Source organism: Fusarium phalaenopsidis (genome assembly GCF_050370095.1).
Source record: "Fusarium phalaenopsidis strain FUZ10S chromosome Unknown contig_32296, whole genome shotgun sequence".
Taxonomy (NCBI): Eukaryota; Fungi; Ascomycota; class Sordariomycetes; order Hypocreales; family Nectriaceae; genus Fusarium; species Fusarium phalaenopsidis.
Genome location: NW_028145408.1, coordinates 1,965,332 through 1,988,264, shown reverse-complemented (window position 1 = coordinate 1,988,264; position 22,933 = coordinate 1,965,332). Strand labels below are relative to the sequence as shown.

At 53.3% G+C, this 22,933-nt stretch overlaps 6 protein-coding genes across 6 annotated transcripts; 1 reads left to right on the top strand and 5 right to left on the bottom strand.

Annotated features, from left to right (window-relative positions):
• Positions 1 to 1,669: 1,669 nt before the first annotated feature.
• On the top strand, positions 1,670 to 2,896 carry LRP88_06185 (uncharacterized protein; the record flags this gene model as incomplete). Its single annotated transcript, XM_083242725.1, has 1 exon — positions 1,670 to 2,896. One exon carries the CDS (start codon positions 1,670 to 1,672, stop codon positions 2,894 to 2,896), a length of 1,227 nt encoding a protein of 408 aa, XP_083101661.1.
• A 560-nt stretch (positions 2,897 to 3,456) lies between these two features.
• On the bottom strand, positions 3,457 to 7,115 carry LRP88_06184 (DUF3433 domain-containing protein; the record flags this gene model as incomplete). Its single annotated transcript, XM_083242724.1, has 4 exons — positions 3,457 to 3,473; positions 3,529 to 4,995; positions 5,051 to 6,385; positions 6,728 to 7,115. The coding sequence occupies 4 exons, from the start codon at positions 7,113 to 7,115 to the stop codon at positions 3,457 to 3,459; spliced, it is 3,207 nt and encodes a 1,068-aa protein (XP_083101660.1).
• Positions 7,116 to 8,951: 1,836 nt separating this feature from the next.
• LRP88_06183 (SMI1/KNR4 family protein) lies at positions 8,952 to 10,639 on the bottom strand (the record flags this gene model as incomplete). Its single annotated transcript, XM_083242723.1, has 3 exons — positions 8,952 to 10,438; positions 10,500 to 10,552; positions 10,629 to 10,639. 3 exons carry the CDS (start codon positions 10,637 to 10,639, stop codon positions 8,952 to 8,954), a joined length of 1,551 nt encoding a protein of 516 aa, XP_083101659.1.
• A 2,799-nt stretch (positions 10,640 to 13,438) lies between these two features.
• On the bottom strand, positions 13,439 to 16,668 carry LRP88_06182 (exocyst complex component SEC8; the record flags this gene model as incomplete). The annotated part of the gene is made up of 2 exons (XM_083242722.1): positions 13,439 to 14,093; positions 14,147 to 16,668. 2 exons carry the CDS (start codon positions 16,666 to 16,668, stop codon positions 13,439 to 13,441), a joined length of 3,177 nt encoding a protein of 1,058 aa, XP_083101658.1.
• A 518-nt stretch (positions 16,669 to 17,186) lies between these two features.
• On the bottom strand, positions 17,187 to 18,842 carry LRP88_06181 (epoxide hydrolase N-terminal domain-containing protein; the record flags this gene model as incomplete). The annotated part of the gene is made up of 3 exons (XM_083242721.1): positions 17,187 to 18,543; positions 18,596 to 18,717; positions 18,774 to 18,842. 3 exons carry the CDS (start codon positions 18,840 to 18,842, stop codon positions 17,187 to 17,189), a joined length of 1,548 nt encoding a protein of 515 aa, XP_083101657.1.
• Positions 18,843 to 19,909: 1,067 nt separating this feature from the next.
• LRP88_06180 (high-temperature-induced dauer-formation protein-domain-containing protein) lies at positions 19,910 to 22,654 on the bottom strand (the record flags this gene model as incomplete). The annotated part of the gene is made up of 3 exons (XM_083242720.1): positions 19,910 to 21,736; positions 21,793 to 22,500; positions 22,559 to 22,654. The coding sequence occupies 3 exons, from the start codon at positions 22,652 to 22,654 to the stop codon at positions 19,910 to 19,912; spliced, it is 2,631 nt and encodes an 876-aa protein (XP_083101656.1).
• Positions 22,655 to 22,933: the final 279 nt, after the last annotated feature.

Below are 22,933 nucleotides of genomic sequence, written 5' to 3'. Positions count from 1 at the left end.
CAGTCCAGGAGCCGTCAGGTGCTAGAGCACCTCCGTTGACACAGACTGTGCCCGAACGCAAGCAAGTGTCCTCACCGCGCAGCATCTATCCATCTTTTCGGCAGTCGTCCCGTCTCACAGTCGACAAACGTTTGAGGCTTGGCAGAGTGGTGATGGCCGACTGGTTGTGGCTCGTCACCCGCTAATCCGTTTCGATACGATCGGCTGGACCGACCCTTGCCGTCCAGCCTTGTATCCCTGTCATTTACCCCCTGATTGGCATCTGGCCCCGCTGACCAGGGTCGTATTCTTGGAATGGCTGGCGGGGGACGACGGACAGCCACCTCAGGAACAGCACGAACAATGCATTGACTTGTCTACAAGCCCGGATCACTGAGGCAAACGAGCAGCCCCTGAACGTCGAGATCCTTTGAGATTCTCCTCTGCGAGCTGCCGCAGGAGTCAGTGCTCTGAAAGCCTCAAAGCAGGGGGATTCTGCCGGGGATGAGAGGCTTAGAGCCCAATGCCCAGAGCCCCATTACGCTGTCCCATGACGTTGGAGACGAGGGAGACGAGGGAGACTAGGTTGTCCCAGTGGCCGCATGAGGCCCCAACGTCCCCATTCTGTGGCGGACGTCCTCCCAGACTCTCGGTTCGACCTGGCCTGATTGGCGGCCGCCCGACTGGATCGTGCCGAGAGGACTTCAGTCCACACCAACCACATGGCCTCTCAGTCATCGCTACACCGCACCTACGGACTCAGCTTCCTCGCCACTCATCGGCGGCCTACGCTAAGCTGACGGCATGAAGTAGCACTACGAATCATGTCTTCGTGTGGCTCAGAAATGCCAGGAACCCGTCTGCATGCGGCGCAGAGGCGCCTTGCAGCTGGACAAGGGGAGACGACGCTCAACACTCGTTTCTCACCTCCTGCAACCTCTTCCTTTTTTGAGAAGAAACGATCCCTGGCAACGCCTGAGTCGCTAGTCAGGGGCTCGAACGTCGTCTAGGCTCTGGGGTGCGTATAGGCCCAGTCCACTCACGCTTTTGTTTGGTGACGGGATGGTTCTTGAAACGATGCCTCCAGCCTATCATGGGCACGGCACTGCAAATCTTTCTCTTGGCCACGACGCCCTAGCCCGTCCGGCGTGCTTCGAAACAGAACGGTTCAAGCGCATTGAGTCAACTGAGTGGCTGTGGATGAAGGAAACGTGCCGCTTCCTGCCGGCACGGGGGATGCAGTCCACCATGATCGGCTTCTGAGTTGCAGAGGCCCGCATCCGTCGGCAGTGTCCTCCCGCTTGCGTCTCTCCTAGGAGCTCTGGTGTCCAGTCCTTCTCGTGAACTCTGGTCCATATAAGACGACCCCTTCACCGCACACAAGTTCCCTTTCTTCTCACCAACGACTTCAAAAGTCTTCAGTCAGTCCTTTCAAGTGAGATTGTCGCAACGACATTTCCATTCCTTCCTTTTCTCTTTCACAAAGGCTAGTCCTTTACTTTCATTCTCAACCACTCTCCCTCTTCACGTATTGCCTGGCGCATTACTATCCTTTGGTTAACGATACCACACGTCGAGCTACGACTTCTTGTCCTATACCCATACTCGACACTGTCTTGACGACAATCTCACGACTCTCTCAACTACGAATCTATCGTCTGGAACGTTTAGACTCAATCCTTCATTCAAAATGTTTGCAAAGACTTTCACTCTCGCCAGCCTGGCTACCTTTGCCAGTGCTCACATGCTCATGAGCAACCCCGTCCCCTACGGCAAATCGAACTTGAACAATGGTCCCCTGCTTGCAGATGGCTCTGATTTCCCTTGTAAGCAGCGTACCGGTGTTTACGATGCTCAGGGTGCAAGCAATGTCTATGCCCAAGGCAGCACCCAGCAACTGTCCTTCACTGGCCAAGCTGTCCACGGCGGTGGTTCATGCCAAGTCTCGATCACTACCGACAAGAACCCCGACAAGAACTCTGTTTGGAAGGTCATCAAGTCCATTGAGGGAGGCTGCCCTGCAAAGGGTCAGGCCGGAAACATGGGCGACAACGCCGATGCTGAGGACCCCTACAAGTACGACTTTACCATCCCCAAGGAGCTGGCTGCCGGTGACTATACTCTTGCTTGGACCTGGTTCAACAAGGTTGGCAACCGTGAGATGTACATGAACTGTGCACCTCTCACCGTTACCGGTTCCGGTGGTTCCAAGGGTCACCTCGACTCTCTCCCTGACATGTTCGTTGCCAACATCGGTAACCAGTGTGAGGTTCTCGCCGATACCGACGTCCAGTTCCCCAACCCTGGAGAGGACGTCGACAAGTTCAACGGCGCCACTGACTCTTTTGCGGCGCCCAGCGGAGATGGTTGCAAGGCTGGTTCTGGTGGCAGCGCTCCCGCTCCTACCGGTGGCAACGACTCCCCAGCCCCTACTGGTGGCAATGACGCTCCCACTGCTACTGGTGGCTCCGGTGGTCAGCCTACTCAAGCGCCTCAGCCCACTCAGGCTCCTGAGAAGAGCGTTCCCGGTGGTGTTTTCATCACTGTCTCTCAGCCTGCTGTGTCCCAGCCCGCCGCCACCCAGGCTCCTCCTACAACTACTGCTGCCCCCGCTGCCCCTAGCTACGGATCCGGCGATGGCTCTGAGTCCGGTAGCGGTTCTGGCTCTGGCGATGGTGCTGACTCTGGTTCTGGTTCTCCCAGCGGTGGTTTCGCCGCAGGAACTGCCTGCACCAACGAGGGTGAATGGAACTGTGTTGGTGGCTCGTCCTTCCAGCGCTGTGCCAGCGGTGCCTGGACTGCTACCCAAGCCCTCTCCGGTGGTGTTTCTTGCACACCAGGCCAGGCCGCTGACATTGGCCTCACTGCCAAGAGGGGCGAGAGTGCCATGCGCCGTGTTCGTCGCTTCCGTGGCTAAACGCATTTTTTACTACTCGGACTGGATTGGGGAACTTGGGATTTGGTAACGGATCTGGCTGGGCGTCTTGGAAGACACTTTTTTTTTTTTTTGGAAAACATTTCAATTTTGTAGATTTTACATTTGCGGCCACGCTTTAAGGGGCATGTACCTACCAACCATGAAAAAGACAAAGCATCAGATATTTTTATCCTACTCACATCTCCTCTTATCGTGACTCTCTATTCTCAACTAAACTAGAAACTCGTAAGTGATCTAGAAAGACGGACATGTTTATCATCATGTCAACAAATTAGTATGGCTCTATTAGTTGTATGTCATATCTGAATCTCATGTAACTAAGTAAATAGGTAAGCACGCTAGCTCTCCGAGTTTGACAGCGGCCTTCTTTTCTATGCGAACAGTTCACAGCCAAGTGTCTGATCGTATTGGCTGCTCTTTAGTTTGAGGCTGCTTCCGAAACAAGCCCAAGAAACCGTTCCGAACCCCGAGGGATAACGGATTCACACGAACAACATGCGGATCTGCTTCGATTCCAATGTGCGCCTCCCCGTCGCTCCCTATGTATCTCCCGAAACTGATGGTGCGAGAGCTATGGCCTGGTGCGTCTCTATAACCCGGAGCAGCGAGACGACTCGGGGCAATGTATGCGATGATGGAGCCCAGAGTTGTTGGCATGCGTGGCAGCACAAACGCGACAGCCTTGATGTAGAACAATAGGGCAGCAACCGTGTTCATGGCGAGCACCGTCATGGTAATGATGAAAGATGCCTGCTCCATGAAGATGCGGGTCTCTTTCGTATGCCGAATGGCGGTGATAGACTTCTCCTTCTCGTTGCTCTCGAAGAGCTGCTCGTTCAGGCCTAGCATGATGGCATAGACGCGGCGATATATATTAGACACGGCGGGCATCAATTCTTTTGTGTCTGGGACAGGCTTGCTTGGGTCAAGGGCGGCTCTTGATCCCGTAGTAAGCATCAGGAGATGATTCATCCAGTCTCTTGTGGTCGTATCGTTGTGCCATCGAGGATCCTCGTTCCATTGATGATTGACGTTCTGGAATATCTTGTCGGTGTGAATGCCTGAGTCGGCGTACTTCAAGCTTGTTTCAAGGTCACTGGTTCTTTTGTAAGAGATAACGTGTCCTGATGAGTCGATCGTGACGTTGAACATCGCGGTCTTGAAGATGGGACGGCAGATCATGAAGCCGGCTTCCACAGTGCCATTGACTTTCTCCGCAGCCGCATTGCGACCCCATCCTAGGGTCAAGGACCTGGCACAAGGTGCTGGTCCAAAAGTCCTGTCGACTGTTCGACTGTACTCGAGGGCCGAGACGCCAGTAGATCGATTGTTGCCTGCTTGACGCATTTCCGGACCGGCAAACCCAATCAAGTCGTCCACGGTGGAACATTGGCTCTCGTCCTTGATCTTTGTGGGATATCGGTCGATTTGCTCCTTGTAAATCGGCAACTTTATGGCGGACACGGCTGTGCAGTTGGCGTCGGCTCCAAAGCCTCTCGTGTTTACAGTGTAGACATCCTCGGTCCTGTTTCCGTCTGGGCTCTTGAACTTGTACCTCTGAAAGTAGTATTCCTGGGAGATCCAAGGCGGGAGGATGGTCCCAGACGATATGTTGGCCATTGCCACGTACATGTGGTCTTGGTACTGATTTGTAGTAACGAGATTCTCGTTCAAGAATGAAAAGAAGTCAAAGACTGACGCGTTGTCGAATCGGGGGGCAAAAGCCGGGACCATAGTTTCTGGGTAAGTTGCTGTCATCGAGTTTTCGTTAAAGAGAGAACCGAGACCAACGGCGAGTAGGTTTGCAAGAAGCGCCATGGCACAAACCGTAACAAGTACGAAATGCTTCGATTTGATGGCCCTCAAGAACACGAGTTGAGGGGGAATGGAGGTGTAGGTCGTGTCAATCGAAGTGGCGGCTTGGGTCTTCCCTTCCCAGAGGTCTTTGAAGGGTTGCAAGACACAAAGCAGACGATTCAGGAGAACCCAGAATGGCTCGATGAGTGTCGCGAAGATGGTGGGGATATAATTCTCGAGGAGCTGTAACACTTCGAAGTTCTCAGATGGGCGAATCAATCCTAATCAACCGTTAGCCAGGGTGAGGAAATACTCGCACAAGCAAACTTAACTAACCATTCAGTGAAGCCTCTTGTTGCTTCAAGTAGGAAATAAAGATCATGGCACCAATGAGGATAGCCACAAATACCATTCCCACCCATGTCTTGAGCACCAAAGGCCGGACAGGATCGTAATAGCCTCTCCGGGTGGTAGACTTTTCATCTGAATCAGTATCCTGGAAGGCCGCGTTCATGACAACTTGAACACGCCCAGGGGGGGTGTCGGAGACAAGCCTGAATTCGTCTCCCTTAAATTCCTTAAGCAGCGCCTCATCGTCGGCATAGTCCATGGATCGAAATGCTCGCAAAAGCTCGGGGCTATTTCCAAAGAAGTCGATATATCGCGTGATCGAAGAAGGGTTAAGCGGCAACTTGCTAGGTGCGCTTCGACAAAATCGCAGCACGACGGCTGTGAAAATCGCAACGACAACCAGTATGCATTCGACAGCCGTCGCGAATGTCCTGCTAACCAATACTCCAGCCATAAAGTACTCGGTCGAGGCCGTTTTGTTGGAGAAATCGGTCGAGTTCATGAAGAGACTTGTCATGGCGACCGAGAACAAGTACTGGTGGGCATCGTTGTACGCTTTGTGTAGCACCTCCGTTCGGACATAATCATCAGGTGGCAGGTCTTTTCCTGCCAGGGCAAAGCCTACCATATTGGAAACCGGGAAGGTAAAGTTGGTATAGTTAAGTCGAGGGTGCTGCTCAACAACTGCGTTGAACGGGTAGTCTCGGACAATAGGCTTCTGTGCCATCCCGTTTGCAAGAAGGAACTCGAACGCTGTGGAGTTGAACTCTTTCTCTGAAAGAGATTCCCGCGGAGAAAGTTCCTGTATCAAGGAGCTGTATGGTTCGAGGGACGGCGACTTTACCGTTGCGAGAACTTTCTGCTTGTAGTACTGAGGTTGGCAGAACAGTGCCGTGATGTTGAAACTTGGGCTAGGATCCCAGTCAACGGGGACAGCCTTTGCCCAGATTGCCAGGAACTGGTGCGTTGAATTGGGAGTTCTCGGGCAAGTAGGGGTACCAAGCCAGAAATCCGAGTAAGGGCTAGTGTCGTAGCCAATGTAGAGCATCTTACGCTTTGCCGTCACTCCGAATGTGACTGAGGCGTTGCAACCCTGGCCGTTGAGAAAGTTGAAGGCTTCGCTTGATCTTGGACCGCTTCTTTCAATCTCAGCAGGCCAGCAATTCAGCTCTGTCCACATCTTGGTCGTTACGGCCGTCACGTTAGACTGAATTGTAATGTTGGTCTGGAGCTTGGCGATCTCGGGGCTCTTGTCTGCGTAAAAGGGAAGCAAGGCGTATTTCGATGTCGTAAAGGGGGGGAACTGCTGGCCAAGCCACCCTATCGCGTATCCAGTATTGAGAAACTCGGAGTCAAGTACTGAGACATGCTGTGAGACCGGGAGTAACTGTGATCTCGTTGCGATGGTTGTTGATTCCGTCTGCTTCACGATACCCGTGCCAAGAAGGGCACTCTGCAGGGGAGTGAGCGCCCAAAAAACGATTACCATCGCTGTTCCACCAAAGAAAACAGGCCAATGTCTGCTTTTTGCAGCCTTGAATGGAACCAAGGCCACAAAATCATACTGATAATCCAGAAACAGCGAGTTCTCGGCAGTCGCCCCCTTGGGTTTCGATAACTCAAACCATGGCTGCATCCGCTTTACGTCCAAATCGATCCAACTCCATATCATGCTGTACAAAACAGCAATGATAGTCGGCACATACAAGTAACTAAACTTGGCATATCCCGGCAAATCATCCAGCGTCGGCGACAGAGCCAGTCCCCCCTGTGCAGCACTCCGCTGTGCTATCGTCTCGACGGCGGCGGCGAGGAGTAGTGTCAAAGCGATGACGGCAAGAAGTATAGGCGTCGACAGTGATAGTGGTTTCCATCCTTTAGTCGAGTTCGAGTCTTCTTCAGAGGTAATGGCTTCGATCTTGGTAGTGACGGTCGATTTTTGTTGGAGTGGCAGCGGCGGTAGACACTTATCCTTATCCAGGGAATTAGGGTCGGAGGTGACAGCGACGTGGCTCTGCAGCTTGAGGGCTGCAGCCTCCCAGCTAGCCATTGCGAATTAGAGTTGTTACAAAGGAAAAGGGATACAAAGGAAACGAGTGGCCAGCCACCCAGGAGAGAGAGACAGAGACGAACGAGTGTCAGACTACAATCGCCGGGGGGGGGCGAGACGGACGTGTTAATACCATGGTCACGGCAGCCACTCAGTGGAGAATTCAGCCGTCTCGATTAAACAGCACCATCAATGCAAGCAAGCAAGCAAGCGGTAGACCGTCGAGTGAGATTCCGCCCAGCCTGCATCGCTAGTCTCGACTCCATCATGACGATGACTGGACCATTCCCAGATGCTCGGCAGCTTCCGATACGACGCAAAATCCTTCCCCTAAGCGCTGTCCTAGCCAATTCCATTGATTCTGTCTTGGATCTGCTGCTTAGAGGCTCAGTCTTAGTCGAGACCTCATCCCAGCAAGCAAAACATGCCGGGACAACAAATCGTGCATAGCCGAGTTCCAGAAGCACGGTACGGCCCCGCATGAGACCAAGGTCACGAAGGAAATCGGAACAAATCTACCGGTTCCAAGTCATTGGGTAGTCTTGGGGGCCAACAACAACGAAAACCCCAATATCAATAACAAGGGTTGTCGTTGTTCGTCTTGTGTCTTGTTCAAGAAAGTTGGCGGCGGTTAATTCGACGTTGCGGTTGGACGGGCGCTAGCCGCCGGCGCTTTTCCACTTTTAGACTCGTGTGGTGGATTGTTTTGCGCTAGAGTAGAGATCTGCAAGGGGTAGATGTTGCATGGCGCGGTTTGATTGGTTGACATGTGGAGGCTGTTGGTGATGTCGATGTTGAAGTTGAGATGACTTGGCCAAGGTGAAGACTGCGATATCCCTTTGGAGAAGAGGTGAACAGTGGAACGAAAGGTCTTGGCTTTATAAATAAGTTTCTTACACCGCTATTGTCTTATTCCTTCTTCCCTGCCATTCCATGTTGGTCGGGCATCAGAAGTTGGTGTTGGCTATGACCGTCAATGCAAAGCTCCTTCATCAACTCGAAGAGCTACATAACGAATCACTAGCCGAAAGATGGATTTGAGTTTGGCAAAATCCAAATCTGAACATCAAGGGTACTATTATAATGAGGCCTTATGTGTTTGGTTGACATAAACCAACGCGATCATCAGACGTCCAGTGTGACCTTAACTACCCTAAACTAGCGACTCGACCAACTCAACGATATCATGTCCTCCCATCACCAAAGAGCAAACCTCGAGCCTTGACCAAGTTCCAGAGTGTTGGCTTATCACTCTGTTTACCCACTCTTGCCCTGTCTCAGAGTTGCACGAACCTCCCAGGGATCGTGCATCCATGCCTGTCACTGTCATGAGCCAACATCAACCTTACCTCACTTTGTGTAACATGAAGAAACACCAACTGAACTGAAACGTGATTCTTATTCATACAATGATTAACGTCAATCCTATGTCTACAAGAGGATCATCAATTCAGCACAATAGCCCTGGCTGTTCCAGACCACCACCCACCCATGCCATCCTGCTTGCGAGACTAAATAAAGGGCTTCCATGATATAGTAGAAAGCCTGTATGCTGTTCTATGTGCTGCCGCGCCCGAGTCAAAGGAGACACGGGTGGCGCGATAGAAGAAAAAAGAATAGGTGCCTCTCCAAGAGGTCAACAACGGATTCTTGCGTGTTTCGCACGACGCCCTTAACGCCAAATTTGTGTGTACCATGTCAAGAGTCGCCTCTCCGTGGAGCCGTCGCAATAGTTGAAAATAAATGAAAAAGAGTCTCATGCAGTCGTCGTCCCTGTATGCCAGTCCTCGGTGCTTTTCTCTCTGTTGCAAAAATATGCCGCCCGGTGCTCGGTGTTTAGATCTCGATCGTCTTCATCGAATCCTCCGCTACCTCGGGCTTCTTGCCGTTCACCTTGGGCGATGGCTCTTCCTCAATCTTGAGGAGGTCCGATTCTACCCGGGGCAGATTGGTACTGACTTTGGGGGCCTTGCCTTCGCCGCTTTGCCTTGGCGTCTCGACCTCGACGAGCTTCTCGGGCTCGATGTTTGCGCTGGCGAGCTCGGGAATTACTGTCTCCTCCGTGACTCTACTCAAGGGAGTTGCCTTTCCATAACCAGGTCGCATCGGACTTGCCAGGGGAGACGATCCGCTGAGGCGCTGCATAGACCTGCCACGACCCTCGCCATTCTCTCCACCGCTGGCGTAAGGCGAAGAGGAGCGGGAGCCAAGCGGGGAGTTTGGCTTGGGTCCCATCGATCTTCGCTTCGACGGGGCCCGTCGTCCATACTTCTGGTCCATCCTCCATCGCAGAATGCTGAAATACGAGGGCTCAACTCGTGCCTCCTTAAACTCTCGCAGCTTGAGCTCGTTTGTGTCCTCGTCCACGTACCACTTGCCGCTGTTGAGATCGTCTGCAACAACAGCCAGGAAGGCGGCCCATGAGCGGGCTACCACGTACTTGGTGTCGTAATCGCGGCCAAAGAGGATAATCTGACCCCACTGACCACCAGGACCGGGCGCAACGTCCACAGCCAGGTTGTTGCCGCCCCAGTCACGCACCAAAGGAATCCAGCCGGCATGGGCATATGCCTTCTGGACGCTGTTGGGAGGAACCGAGTCCTGGCGAGAGATAAGGTCCTGTCGCCACACGCCAGGGTTGTTGCCAGCGGCAGCGCCTTGCCTCGAAGATGACGCCTCATTGCTTCCACCAAAAGCCTTTGACGGAGTGGCGGGTTTAGCGACTGATGTCTCGAGCAAGTATTGGTGGTTGACAGTTCTCCAGTTATCCCACTCCTGCACAATTTCCTCGCAATCAAGCAGCATGTGGCTAAAGATGATTCCTGTTGGGTTTCCTCCTCGTTCCTGGCCATCGTGAATCATGAGAGAGTCTCGGACGTCCTGGGGGAGTGAGCAGTCGAGCTGGTGCTCCAAATCATTCAAATCGTTATTGGTGGCGCCTTCACAAAGCTGATCGTAAAGTTCCGGGTAGTTCTCATCAGCCCAAGCATCTATCCGCCTCCAGGAGTGAGCAACTGGGGGAGCGGGAGGGAGACCGTCGGAAAAGTTCTGCATCTGAACATCGCCTGGACTCTGGACCTCGAAGCCGTCACTTTGGCTGGCATTGCGCGCGCCGAGAGAGCGCAGGCCAGGGGAATAAGGGGTATTCGAGGGCGAACGGCCATCAGGCGGCAAAGGCGATGCTCGACCGGTATCGTCGGAGTAGGGTGATGTGATGTCGGCTCGGGAATCGGAGGCGGTGGCCACGCCAGTCATGATGCCATTCCTCCCGTTCTGGAGGGGGACATGGCGACCGGTTCGGTAGGGGGAATCGAATGTGGAATCTAGAGTCGTTTAGTCTGTGGGCCTCGCGGTAATGAGATGCATAATCAGGGGCGCGCGTACGTCTGTCATAGCTGGTCATGGTATGCCAGAAACCGCGGATGGTGGCACCGATGCTGTTTGATCGAGTGGTTAGCAACGGTCGACCCAGGCGACTGCGAATTGAAGGCATCCAAGGGGTCCAAGACTCACGAGTTGGCCATGATGGCGGCAGCAGGGGGCTCCGGGCCAGGAAGAGAGGCGGGAAAGGGTGGACAAGAGCCCTTTGCTGGGGAACCGCGGTCGCGAAGGGTAGAATAGGGGAAAAGTGGTTATGGCCGCGGTGGCCGCCGTCGCGATCACGGGGCGAGAGGGAGAAGGGTTCGGCAACGGAGTAGGCGATGCAGAGGCAGGCGGCGACGGGGTTTGGCGAAAAAGGTGATGTAGGTTTTTGAGGATTGACGCCGAAAAGTCCAAAAAGCCCGAAATCCAGGGGAACGAGCGAATGGAGCTCTAGAGAGGGAGAAAGGTGGCTGTTCCGCTCGGACGCGTGGGGTCGGTCTACTGCGGCGCCTCTCTCGGACGATGGAGGACGGTCCAGTTGCTTTTGCTGCTGCAGAGAGAAAAATGGTGAGGCGCAAATATGATGGGGATGATGAAGAAGAGAGAAAAGGAAAAAGAAGCTAGAGTGTAAGAGAAGAGACGAGACGAGACCCTGGGAATGGCGGGAGGTCGGTTGGTCGGGACGCGGGTATGTGGGATGGGATGGATGTGGATGTGTGTGGATAGATGTAGGTGACTGGAGGTGAGGTGGGCTGGGCCTCCTGAGGGAGCTTTGGCTTTGTTGTTTACTGTCCAAGGTAGGTAACGACGGAATGTCTCACTCGCTAACTGGGCCAGCACTGGGGGTTTGGTTCTGGCAGTGATGGAAGCCCGCTACAAGTGCCAGCGCAGTGCTAGGGGGTCACAGGCGGTATACGAGTGCTGGAAGCCCCTGAATGGAAGTGTGAAAGGAAAGAAAAAGAACAAAGAGAACGTGGACGAAAGCAGATGGGACGGTCAAGGACAGTGAGTGGCTGCTTGGGCAGATTGTCAAAGTGGAGATGGGAGGACCTGGCAGGAGGTGCTGCAGCAAGAGAAAGGGGATGGGATGCCCCGGGCGGGAGAGGCTCCGAAATAGAAAGGATGGAACTAAAAAAGAAGACTTGATTAGGTGGCATTGATAAATGAGGAGTCGAGGACCCCTGGCTAGCCTCTGATTTGGCTTTGGGATGATTGATACGGGCCTGGGCGATCTGATGGGCATCCTGTCGACTCTCTATAATAACAATACGATATACCGAATCTATCAAGAAGCTTCTTCCAACGCCCAACCTTCTTTATCTCCCCCGCGAAACAACCAAACCCTAAGCTACTCTGCCTGACGCCCGTTACAAAACCTCCTCAAGATCCCCTGGGCCGGGCTTCTGGCGCTGGGCCTTATTCTTAGCCCCCCTCCAATCCACAAACCCTCCCTGAACCCGGGTTTGAGACGGCCAGCGCGGGAGCGGGCTTGCATCTTAGCACATGGACGGGGCATGCAAGGTACACGCCAGCGTCGTATGGAACAAGACAAGCTCTGCTTTGCTTGCTTGGGGGTAGGTTCCACATGAACCAGCAAGCCTCAGGGGCTGGCAAGCCTGAATTCTTTGCTTCAATAAGTCCTTTGTTGCGGTTGCCGAGTCAAATAGAAAAAAGAAGAGGCGCAAATGAAAGCATCCATTGGAACATGTCCACAGCCGCTGCAAAAAACGCCCGTGGCTTTTTAGGGGTCTCTCACACCCCCCAATTCTGCGACAAACCATTCATGGACGGCATGACAATGCGAGCTGAACTGTGGGTGGAGCATGAATGGATCAATCTCTTTTGACCAAACATGCTACATAAGAGATTCATCAGACTCTCTCCTCTCCAAACAAGAGCCTTTTCTAATGAAATGGATATCTCGGATCTGTTTGAGATGGCTGTAGACCGCCAAGTCCATCCTCACCCATTCTCCACTCCCTATCCTATTTCTGGTCCTTTTCATGCCCCCTATCCCCTCCCCATCTTTCAACTCCAATGCCCCCTGGGATCCACGAAAAAGCTTGGTTCTGCTGGAAACATCCATCTCGATGGCTCTGACTGGTTTGTGTCAAAAACCCTTCCTCCTCCGCTGACACATCTCCCTCACCGATTCGTCGTCCACAACCCCTGTTCCCTGATGCTCTCCTCCCAAAGCCTCTCTCTCTGCACGGATATAATTAATGACAGCGAGCAAACCAACCCCCTATTCCCCTCAACTGTAGTCGTCATTGGTATTTGTTAGCGAAGACGACGACGGGTTTCCCTTGCCACATCCCGTTGTCACTTGCTGGGCACATCTTGACTCCATCACGGCAACCCGCGTATGAAGAATCACACACATGCTGCATACAACACCATCTGCACACTATCTTAGCTCCATCGATCCGATCTCGCAAAAAAGCCGCCTCTTCAAAGCTGACGTGAGGCTCCCCCGCATTCGAGGCTTGCTTTCGCACCTTTCTGTTTGTCTGTAGGCGCCCAGTTGTGCATAACAAGCGTCATGTGGCGGCCCTCTTTCTTTGGCTTCCATGTTTCGTCTGGACTGTTTCACAAAAGGCCGCACCCACGAGCTGCATGATTGATTGATTGATTTTGTTTGTGTCTGCCATTCATCGTCATTCAATGGGACGTGCATCCATGTCGCGTGGCCGGCACGCATGGTTACAGTCATTTTGACAACGCATAAGTGCGTCCTTGTCCTTGTGCCTGTACTGTAACCCACTTACTTGAATGATTGCTTGGAATGTACCTGGAAAATGCCTCCTGTAGTCACAGTTCATATCGGCATTTGCTCTTGATCAACCTTGAACTGAATGTATTGCACACGCTGCTTTGCATCTCCCGCCACTTACATCACCCATCAAAATCGCCTAAGTCCTCAACTCCATCACCAACTTCTCGCGACTCTCCATATAAAACTATGTCTGCCACATGTGCTCGCTCAACCCTAGCAGCTTATCCGTCATCTGCCTCTGAGCCGCCGACGCGATACCTCGCTCTGGGTTCGCCATCGCCTCGCTGTAGCAGAGCTCAACGAGAGCCTTGAGCTCGTCGTACGAAAAGTTGTCCGGGTCCTGCGCGCTGTTGCCTCGCTGCTGCTCCTTGTCCTCCTTTGCCTTTTCCACAATCGCGTCCGCCCCCTGCTCGTACAGCGAAAAGTAGTTTGCTGCCCGTGCCAGGTCCACGCCCTCCTCCACGTTCTTGAGGTTCTGCTGCAGCACCAAGATGTTGAGTTGCATCCGTCCGCAGCCCTTGGCGTTCATCGGCGATGCCTTGCAGGCGTTGCTCACTAGGTAGCAGTTGATCAGAAGGCCTAGGCCTGTCCTGATAAAGGCAATCTCCTTGTCTCGCAGATACTTGACCACCGTCTCATCAAAGAGCACCAGCTCCGAGTTGAGGTTCAGGATCTGCGGATCAGGCTCGCTCACTTCCTGATCCAGGAGGTACGGTGCCACCTGGGGTGACAGGGCGATGCGCAACGAGTGCACTATGCGGCACCGAATCTCCATGTGAAGAGTGAGAAGTGCTGTCCCTGCCAGCTCCTCAAAGGACGAGACGATGCTGTCAAACGCTCTAAACTTTGATTAGTATTCATGTTTGACAACGTCCATGGTTGCTCAACTTACTGCACAGTCTCCTGCGTCAGCGGCAGTGACACGGGACCATCTTCGGCAGTGGCCTTGTTCGGGTCATTCATCAACGTCCATCGGCGGCTCGAGTGTCGAGGAAGGTTCTGCTGCCGTGACGTGTCCGTCTCGTGCATCGTGATTTGCCGCAAGCCTGCAATCTTGACTGCAAGCCATTTCATGCTGGTGTACAAGAGACAGAACGACGAGATTGAGTCTCGGTCCTGAATGATATCTCCCGACTCTAGAGGCGCCTCATCTGTGAGCTCCATCAACTGATGAATCTCCTTTTCTGCCAGCTCCCAGTCCATCTCATCTGCTGTCCACAGCCTTTTCATCGTCTCCTGAATATCACCAGGCTCCAATGAGAACCGCGCGGAGGCCCTCAGGTTATCATTGTCAAGCTCTCCAGACTGCTCCTGAGCCTTAACCACAAGCGACTTGTACCAGCTGAAGCAGCGGTCGTAGTATCGCATCATTTGGGTCACAATTAGTGAGCTGAGTGCTTGGTCGGGTGGAATCGTGCCCAGCATGCGACAGAACGCAGTCACAACCTCAAAGAAGGCCGTCGTTCCTCGGAACACAGGCCGGCGTGCCACCTGGCTCCAGGCCGGGTCTTGCGAGAAGGCGTCCACCTCTCCAAACACGGTATCGCTTAGCTTGGTCAGAGTCTCGTCCAACTGTGGCTGAAAGACGTTGACCAAAAAGTTATCCAAGAATGTTGTAAGCGTGCTCGCTGCGAGATCCGACCCAGGAGGCACAATGTTCTTGAGCCTCTGCAAGAATACCAACGTGGGCGGTAGTAGTAGACTCATGTTGAAAACACTAGGTTCCACCAGAGACTTGTACGAGCCCGTCGTTTGGTGACTGGCTCCATAACCGGCGTCGCCTCCCTTTCTGCCTCCATCGTACGCGTTTCGGTGCTTCTTGTCCTTTCGTGAGCCCAGACCAGGAACAGCGTCTTGGATGATGCCGTCCAGAGCGTCGTACTCGGTCGTCATTATAATGGACTTTGTGTTGGCCTCGGAGAATTTGAACAGATGTTCACGAATATCCTTTTTGCCGTTGAGTGCATTTCCTGGGTTTGGCGAGTCGAACTGATAAACATCTGCGTCTGTTGTGACGTAGTTGTGCAGCAGAGACCTGATTTCGTTCTGGTAAAGATTCCACAACTCCTTGAAGCTGCCGAGAAGAGCACTGTTGTTACCAGCACCCTCTCGTCGAATAAGGACCTTGATAGATTCGTGGAAGACACGATGACCTTCTCCGATCGCCTCGAACTTGCCGTACAGAGACCAGAGAAGGTCATAAATGACGTCTGCTCGCATCTGTGTCTCGCGGGTACCATAGACATGCAATCCATCGCCCTTGGTTGATCCTCCTCGCAGAGAACTTGGGTGTCGCTGGTCCACCTCGTTGATAGTCTCGTTGACGATTCCAAACAGCTCGACCGGTAACCGCTGCTTAAGGGTTTCCACGGCGTTCTGTAATCGACCAAGCTTGTTCAAAGATTCCACCAGCAGACCGATGTAGTAAAAAGTGTCGGCCTCGGGATTCTTCATAGGGTCCTCTGTCAATGTCTTGTCGACATCGATAGAATCGAGGATAACATGGAAAGGCGTGATGGGCTTCGCGTCCACGTAGCCCTCAGTAAAGGCGCCCTGCGATTTGGCCAGGTTCTGCCATCTCTCCTGGCAGTATGGTGACTTGAGATAGAGGTGCTCATGTAGTTCCTCCACAAGAATATCCATCAAAGCTGTCTCTTGGTTGGCCAAATAGCTCCTCAAGTCGCTAAGAGCACCAATGTCGTCCAGCTCAGGTTTCCTCAGTTTTCGAAGCGCATTCTGGAGCACTTCTACTGCCGTCAAGAACCGCTTCTCAGATATTCTAGCCTCCAGCTGATCAGGCACCGCTCGTAGGTCATCCAGCTCGTTGAGCGTCTGCACAAGCGTGTCAAACTCCTGCGAAGTCTTGGACAGCTTCTTCAGCTCTGGATCCGTGGCGCAGAGGCTCGTCTTGGAGTTGGCCAGCGACTCCTTGAGCGCGCGGACCCGCTTCTGGGACTGCTGGATGCTGCTCTGGATCTTGTGAAATGTACCGATCGAACTGTTGAAGCCCTGGTGATGCTCATGGACGATGCCCTTTAGGGACTCTTGCAGGTAGTTGTGTGACTGCTGGAACTGGCTGTACTCGTGCGCGCGGCCAACCGAGCTGCTGTCAAGGAGCTGCAACGCCAGTTGGACAGGGACGCAGTCGTCTTGACACATCGAAGGCCATTCCCTCTTAATGTGGTCCAAGACCTCGGTGATCTGTCGCTCGGCGTTCGTTTCTGGCTGCACACGCGATCGGGAGGGCATTTGTCGAAGCGTCGGGGGCGCTCGCGGCTGCTGGAGATTGGGCGGCGTGCCATAGCGGTCGCTTCCGTAGCCATCTTGGTAACCGGATCTGTAGTCGTCGCCCGAGCGGCCGAAGTTGCCGTAGCCGTTGCCCTCGCGGTACGACCGGTCGTATCGGTTCGACATGATGGTATTGGGGTTGGGGCCAGGTGGGCTAGATGGCGGGATGTCACGATAGATGAGCGGCCTCGAGGCGCATCGTCGCCGTTAAGACGAGAGGAGGCAGCTTCGTATTATGCTGCGTATACGAGAGACGTTCGAAGGTGTGCGAATTAGAGACAGGCTTGGGTCGAGGTTGAGACGCTGCTAAGCTCGAAGTCGAGGGGTCGGAGCTGATGAGGCCGTTGCGACAAAGTACGTACCTACCGGAGCTCCAGTTGGGCGCGTCCCGTCAGCGCTTCATGTGCTGGCACAGACCATGGCAACCAGCCACGATCCTTCAACTACAGCTTCAATTCTTCCAATAAGAAGAGACTGAAAGTATATTTTATGTTGATGCTCTTTGGCTATTATAAACAATTCATAATGAATGAATGCCAAAATCAAGGAAAAACACGTGGTATCAAATTACTTTGCCCTCCATTCCCTCCTAACCCATCCATATCCTATCCCTATCCCATTTCCTATACATATAGCTATCCTTACTAAGAGCTTCCTCCATGCGCTGAGACTGGTGGAGGAACGAGATGATGGTTCTCATCCTCAATCGGTTTCTTTGTTGCAGGCTTGGGAGATGCTCCAGCTGGGGTGGCATTGGGGTCCTGCACAGTTGTTCCAGAGAGGTCTGCTTGAGCTGTCCGATCTCCGTTGACTTCAAGCTGGTTTTCAAGTGTCGCTCCTGGTTGTTCCGAAGCTTGCATCCTCTTGTCTTTGGCCAATATCGCCTTCGCTAGACCCCTGACTCCATCCACGATCACCTCTGGTCGGTCCCAGGACAAGAATCCAACAGAGCCAGATGCCCGATTCATATGTACGACCTGATATTCCGGATTCGCCCAGCTGGGGCAGGCGTATGTCGTCCTTTTAGGTCGTGGAAGTGTTCTTTGCTGCTCATTCTGGTCCTCGTCACCCATGAACACTGTGATCGCAACCTTTGGCTTTAGCGTCGGTTTCTTTGTCTCCACGGGCTCAAAATCGGATGCGCTCTGGGCCCAGAATCGCAACGCAGCTTCAGGACCAGGAAGCCATATAAGCTGTGTGAGGGTGATGATGTCCTTGTGAGTGAGCTCCGTCTTTGGACCCAGTGTTCGGAGGACCTTGAGTACATAGAGCAGGAGACCGGTAGGCGAGTCGCATAGAGCATATGCCGGCGTGTTTGGTTCAAAGTTGCTGTGGCCTGTTTGGCCAATATTGCTGACGGACTTCTCCTTTCCCACTTGCGATGCCTTCTGCTTCACCGTCGCCGTGATGTCGTCCTTGGAGTAGCCAAGAACACCAGAAGTCAAAGCACGGGCGACTGTCCACTTGAACCATTCACTGGCTGAGTCTTTGAGCTTGGGAGCGCTTAGCGGGGGCGCGATGAAGTGAAAGCCCAAACATGACTTTGAATAGTGATGCGAGAAATGCTTTGCTAGTCTCCAGTCGATCCCAGCGGGAGAAGCCGAGGCGGAACCAGCGTTGCTAGCGATGTAGAGAGGATAGTTCAGTCTCTTCATCAGAGCATCCAACATCTGCACTGTCGAAGAAATCGGAGGAGCGTTGCCAGGGAGGGGGTCGCTGAAACCCAGGCCGGGCAAAGCTGGAATCACCAGGTGAAAGGGTTGCGTTGACCCAGCATCTTCAGGGTCGCTCAACGGCCGGACGAGATGTCCAAGAGATAGGTTGGTCAGAGGAAAAGGGGGTATCAAGAGAAGAGGGACCGCATTCGCGTGAGGCGAGCGGGCATGAATGAAATGAATCCGGACAGGCGATGGCGGAGTAGATGTCTGGAAGCTGGTTCTGAACTGAGGGAGCGTCGCGTTGAGCTCCTCTTCGTGGTCCGGCCACGAATATTGTTCCTGCCTGTAATCATGTAAGATTTTTATAGACTCACAATCGCGAGAGCTCAACTCACCAGTAATCGACCAATGTTTCAACCTGGGGTTTCGGCTCCCACCAGTCCTTTGAGCGGGGTTCATGAGGCAGCCGAGTAAGCTCGAGCTTCTGACGGGTGATGTCGAGGTACTTGCTCGAGACCTATTTCACTCATTAGCTGGTGTGTTGCTCAGTCGTGAAGCTTGTCCGAAACTCACACGAATGCGATAAGGCTGGATCTCCTCACCGGAGCCCCCGGCGGGATCGTCATGAGCTTGGTCTGCCATGCTCGTCTTACACGCGGTCGGCCAAAAAACTCCACTCGGGGCTGCGAGATGTCAAAGTTTCAGACAGCGTCTCACGGAGGAGAGACTTCAGAGCGAATCCGACAAAGAACACGGTAGAATAACGGCACGAAGCGAAGAAAAAAGATGGAAAATTGGAAAATGCGAGTCAGAAGCTGGCCTCGCATCCCAGCAAAAAACAAAGTACCCTTCCGCCCAGCCCACCCTTGCCGTGATATCTGCCAGGCATGGTATTAAGGGACCTGACGTGGCTGACCAGCTGTGGCTTTAGCGCCAGAGCACACGGCTAAAAAGGTCCGAGGCCGTCAGTGATTGGCCAGCAGCTCCCACGACGCGTGGCGGTGCATGCGAGCTCATCTTCGCTTCGGAAATGATTGCCTGGGGATCAATACGCGGCTTAATTCGCGACCGACCCCATGGCACTTCGATTCCGTCTTGGCCATCACGTTGTTTGCCTGCTGCTGCCAACTTTTGATCTGGAAAACAGGGAACTGAATTGGTGTGGAACGGCCCAGGCGGGGGTCCCCAGCTGTCGTTGGCTGTGGCTGGTCCCAGCTGGGCAGCCTCCAGCCACCTCCAGCCTACACGCCACAGTAGCATCGCGCATGAGTCGAGACGTGAAACACCATGTATCAGTCTGCATATGGAACTGGCACTAGTGATCGAGTCCATGTGAAGAAAGAATGGCATGAATAATGCGACCGGCCTAAAACGAGACAGAGTTGGTATTCTTTACTATGCATGGTTGACTGTGCCCCAGCGCCGCCCTGCCTTCTCTCAAACTCCCCAACTCGCAAACGCCTATATTCCACTTTCCGTCCTGCATTTGTTCTAGATACATTCGCGGTCAATATTCGCGACAAAACAATTCAACAATCTAGCCGTATTCCGTTCCAGCCCTGCGTTGACGCTTGTGGAGCCTTGCTTCCTCTTGGGGTATGGATTGATGCGTGAGCATGGGTTATCCAGGTCCACGGAACAAATCTACAAGGCTTCCTAGCTTGCCGGATAACCGCTGGGTCTCGAACGTATCCGTAGTTGCTCTAGGATCAGCCAGTCCTGTGAGGGGGTTGAGCACTTCCTGGGGGGCCACCTTGGGGGCCACCTCGAAGGTTTATCTGTCCGATCCGTGACACAATGTTGCTGCCCACTGCATCGACAGCGCCCCGTGGAGATGTCAGCGTAGGGCCTTCTGGGGCCGTCTCCTGGACTCGGAAGAGCTTAATCGCAGTACCATTCCAGATGCCCATGGTGCCCTTGGAAACCTGCATCTCGCTCGTAAAGATGACACCCCACAAGAGGGACTCATACCAGCCCAAAGCCAGTTGAGACCACTCAAACGAGTGGACACGAGGAGGCGAGGGCTCAATACCGACAATTTCAATGCCTGAAAGTCGGCGCAGAGTTTCTGATGCTGGTACATCACTTGCTAAATCCTGACGAGGCAGAAGGGCAGACACTTGTTGAATCACAGCCAGTATGGTGTGCAGAGGAAGCTCAGGAAGCCAGCTGTCGATCCAGTGGGCTGTTGGCTCAAAAGCACCAGTCTGCGATTGGCCCGAGATTGAGTGTCCGCCCAAGCTGGTCGTGCTGTTTTGTCGTGAGAAACTTGGCACGCCGGCTGGCATCTTGCCTCGAGCCTTTTCAGACATGCCTCGCAGTTGGGTCGGGACTGCGTCCTCCACGTTGGGAGTTGACGATGTTTGAGACTGGGTTTCACTCGACGTCGATCGCGTAGGGGTAGGTTGATGGTCTTCGTCATCACTGTCATCCTCATCATCCCCAATTGCGAACGCGCCATCCTCTGGAACTTCTTCCAGAGCGGGGTGATGCGGCTGAACGCTGCTTGGACTTCGCAGACTCTCAGCTGAACTCCGGACCGAACTGGCGTCGAATGGGTCAACATGGTTGCCCGAGTCCTTTCTTCTTCTATTTCTCCTTTCAATCTCCTCCTGGCCGCTCTCCAATGTGAACGTGCGCAGGGCCTCCACTCGCTTCTTGTTCTTGAGAATCGCAAACACCAACTCAGGGTTCTTGGGGTACTTGTTCTCAAGAATTGAGCTGATCGACTCCAAGAGAGAATGAAGAAGGGTATGGTTCGTCTCATTGGCAAGCAAAAAGGAGGGTGACGACATGGAGGTGAATAGCTGCATCAACTTTGAGCTGCTGATGGCACTGAGGCCTTCAAGATAAGGCGCAATATTATTGATCACCGCCAACAGAGCTGGGTAGATCGCTGAGAGCTTGCCTTGACTTGTGGTGATCAGATTGTAGATAGAGTGAATGAGGAAATCGGCATATGTGCCCCTGAACCCGGGGACACGGATGGACATGGGCAGACTCTCCTGTCCCTCAAAGTATTTGTTCAAGTTGATGCCAAAATTGGTCTCAACGCTCAGTGTTTGAAGGAGGAATGCGCACATGCGCACAACTCCCTGCTTGGTCGCATCATTCTTATACTCCAAGGCATAAAACAGAGCCAGGATGACAAAGTCATGCGCTCGTTCCGTGTCCACGATGAACGAGCGGAACCTCTTGTTGCACTGGAGGATCTCCCAGAACAGCATCAAGATCTCGGGCGCAAAGTTGCCAGACGACTGCGACCCTGGAAGATAGGATGTCTTTTCTTGCAGAGGCTGGTTAAGGATTCGGCCCATTCCGTCGACGATGAACTGGAAATCTTGGGGTCGATGTAGCCGGCCAAGGAAATGGCGATAGAAGTTCTTGGGTGACGGGTTGGATGGAGTTTCCGGGATCGGGTACAGAAGAAGCACCAGGAGGAATTGCAGAGAATATGTTACAAGCGTCTGCTTACTATCCTTGAAGACAAGAGTGTTGTAAGGGACGCGCCAACTTGCCGGGTTGTACTTCAAAGTCTACAAAATCATAGTTAGTAGGTTAACTTTAGTATTGGTCTCAAATAGGAACGAACCGTGTTGAGAAGAGAGCAAAGCATCGAGAGCACAACTTGCTTATCAGAGCATGTGCACAGATGGGTCAACGCTCGCACACCATTCTGTGGAAGAACACCCGCCGTCATGTACATGCTCTGACCGGATAGTGCTAGTAGGAGGCGCAGGATCTCGGATCGGTTGCTCTCATACTCCTTGGTCGTTGCGACCGCAGTATTGCACCCGACGCCGCTTTGCCATATCGCATATGTGACCTTGGACCGGCCGTTTGGTTGTCGAGGTAGAGTCAGATCAGAGAAGAACAATAGGTCCACCAATGTATCTATCAACTCTTCGGCAAGCGGCTTCACCTCTTCAAATTCCTTTCCCTCGGCTTTCTGCTTTGCTTCCTGCGCTTCATCAAAGAGGATCTCGTTCGCGATAGCTGAATGTCGCGTCCGTTTCCGTCTATGAGACCAGAAGAATTGTTCTTCCCAGCCACTGAGCGTGTCTTTCTCGTACAAGTATGGTAAGATTCGTGTGAGAACCCGGATGCAGTTCAGGGCCTCCCGCTCGGGGGCAAGCTCGGGATCGGGAAAGGATGGGTGATGACGTAGTATGAATAGGCGAGAGGTGACGGCGAGGATGAGGGTCTCTAAGTTCTCAAGTGCGCGATCTCGAGTGCGGCGAATGTCGGCAGGAGTAAATAGACTGAAGACATCCTCGGACGACTCAGGGAGCTCCCAGAACTAACAGTCGATTAGCACCATCTTGATAGTCAGGGTGGAGTACGGATAGAGGACGAACAGAGGTCCAGTAGGCATCATCGGCTGGGATATGGCGCTCTTCGGACAATCGAAAGATGCCCTGCTTGAAAACGAGCTTTGAATCACTCGCGCCCATGACTACAGCATGAGGTTCCACCTCTGGTGGAAGTGCGCTTGGGTTGGCGTTTCTTTGTGGTGTCCTCTTTCAAGTTGGAGGCCCCAGAATGACGAGGACTGGGCTGTAACCGTACAGTTCCCCGTGCTAGGTAGGGGAGCTGGCCAATCACGTGCCATACATGCCCGCATCACCGGCATATTTCCGTCCCTTCTTATCGATAAGGCGCTGAAGAAGTTGGAGGTGGGAAATTTTGAGTCTCATTCCTGGCATCCAAGAGAATCACCATCCTGTAAGGCA